Consider the following 1959-nt stretch of genomic DNA (forward strand, 5'->3'; position numbering starts at 1 on the left):
TTCTGAAAGTGTTTGGGACCGGGTCTGGTTTTCGGACCGGGTTGGGCCATACACACCCCTATAAATAACTAAAATAAGTGAAATGTTTAGATAATTAGCCAACACTTTCCAACATTACAACTAACGATTGAAGCAATATAAACAAAAACAGTAATTATTTTTCAAACAGTTATTGATCGGTCCTGCAACATTACAACGAACAATTGAACTATTACAAACAAAAACAACTAGGATCGAGATACCATGATTTTATTTAGAAACGCAATATCATCAAAGGGAACAATGTCTCAAAACCATAACTTAATCCAATAATAATTGTAGTTTTCTATTTAGTAATTTCACTGATAAATTGTTTAATGTATTTATCAGCACTACCACCTTCTTGTGCCGCTTTTTTTGCTAGCTCCTTCACCTCTAGTGCCCTCTTTTTAATCTCTTTAGCGTTGGGTCCATGTGTGACTTCCCAAATGCACCTTTCAAACTCTGGAGCGCTAGTAACACCATCTTCACCACACTTGACTCTGACCCCATTTCCAAATACATTAGTTATAAGCATGGCATCTGTAGGATGGTCAGAATAAAATGGAAAACCAACAACTGGCACCCCAGCAAGGATAGTCTCTATCATGGAGTTAAACCCACAATGACTCACAAAACATGCAATGGAAGGGTGCATCAAAACCCTATCTTGCTGGCACCATTTCACCACCAAACCCCTCTCTTTGGTATCTTCTAGAAACTCAGGCAGCATTTCTTCGGCATCACCTTCGTTATTGAATGGGTTAAGCACCCATAAGAATGGCTTGTTGCTGTTCTTTAAAGCCATGGCTAAGTTATCTATCTGCTTTTTGGACAACACAACCAAGGTTCCAAATGACACATATATAACAGAGGAAGGTGGCTTATTATCTAGCCACTCTATGCAAGAGTCTTTAGCAGCATTACCAGTTTCCTTTTCTCCCAATAAAATTGGAGAAACAAGTGGTCCAATTGGGTAAATAGGGGTTAGCGAAGCCATGGACTTTACTATCTCTTCCTCAATCTCATAAATAGAGATCCCCATGACCCATTTCACCTTGTCAATTGATTTGAATAAATCAATGAAAACTTTTCTCAAGGTTTCAGGGGTAGAAGGAAGAATAAAAGAATGAATATCTCTGACCTGAAATGTTGGAAATCCTGGTAAGTGCATGTTTTCATTCAGGTCCTCCATGTTGGGGAATTCATCAATGCCCTTGAAGTAGCGATAGCAAATGGAGTAAACGGCAGAAGCTTGGATCCAAAGTAGTGCACAAGGAATACCATGCTCAACGGCAATATTTATAGCCCAATGGAAGATTGGACCAATAATCATACAAGAATAGTCCTGAACTTTTTTAAGATCAGAGATGAGACTTGATAGATTCTTGGAGCCTTCTGTTTCAAGAGAATTTATTACTTCTTCTGGATTACTACGATTGTTATCAAGGCTAAGGCCATCGGAAAAGAACTCAAAGCTAATGTTTGAGCTTTGTGAAGTTGGGTTGTTTCTTAGTATGCTATGGCGTGCTGCTTCTGTGGTTACAATGGTAACATGATGAACACCCTTCGAAATAAGGCGCTTAGCAACGTTTGAAACAACCCTGATATGACTTGGTAAACCCAATGAAATCACAATAACATTCACTCCCATGTTTTCTGTTGGCAATTTCTTTGTAACTTCAAACGTATATTTAAAGGGTTCACACAATGGAGTAATATATCAATAGATATTGTATATTTTGGGCTCAGAAATATGACTCATATTATATTAGTTTAATGCCGCTATAAATAGTTGAATATGTGATATTGTTATGATTATTTGATATGGACATATTTTAATTGTATTTAATGTGGTATTCGAAATTTATTCATATAACTTAATTAAATTAAAATTGTATATAAATTAACTTTGAATATCAATATTAATAGTGCCATTTA

The 1959-nt window shown here is 36.4% G+C and overlaps 1 protein-coding gene across 1 annotated transcript; it reads right to left on the bottom strand.

Annotated features, from left to right (window-relative positions):
• Window positions 1-325: 325 nt before the first annotated feature.
• Window positions 326-1672, bottom strand: LOC130976350 (UDP-glycosyltransferase 84B2-like). Its single transcript, XM_057901201.1, has one exon. The coding sequence runs from the start codon at window positions 1670-1672 to the stop codon at window positions 326-328; it is 1347 nt and encodes a 448-aa protein (XP_057757184.1).
• Between the last annotated feature and the right edge of the window lie 287 nt (window positions 1673-1959).

The sequence above is a fragment of the Arachis stenosperma genome, chromosome 1 (genome assembly GCF_014773155.1).
Source record: "Arachis stenosperma cultivar V10309 chromosome 1, arast.V10309.gnm1.PFL2, whole genome shotgun sequence".
Classification (NCBI taxonomy): domain Eukaryota; kingdom Viridiplantae; phylum Streptophyta; class Magnoliopsida; order Fabales; family Fabaceae; genus Arachis; species Arachis stenosperma.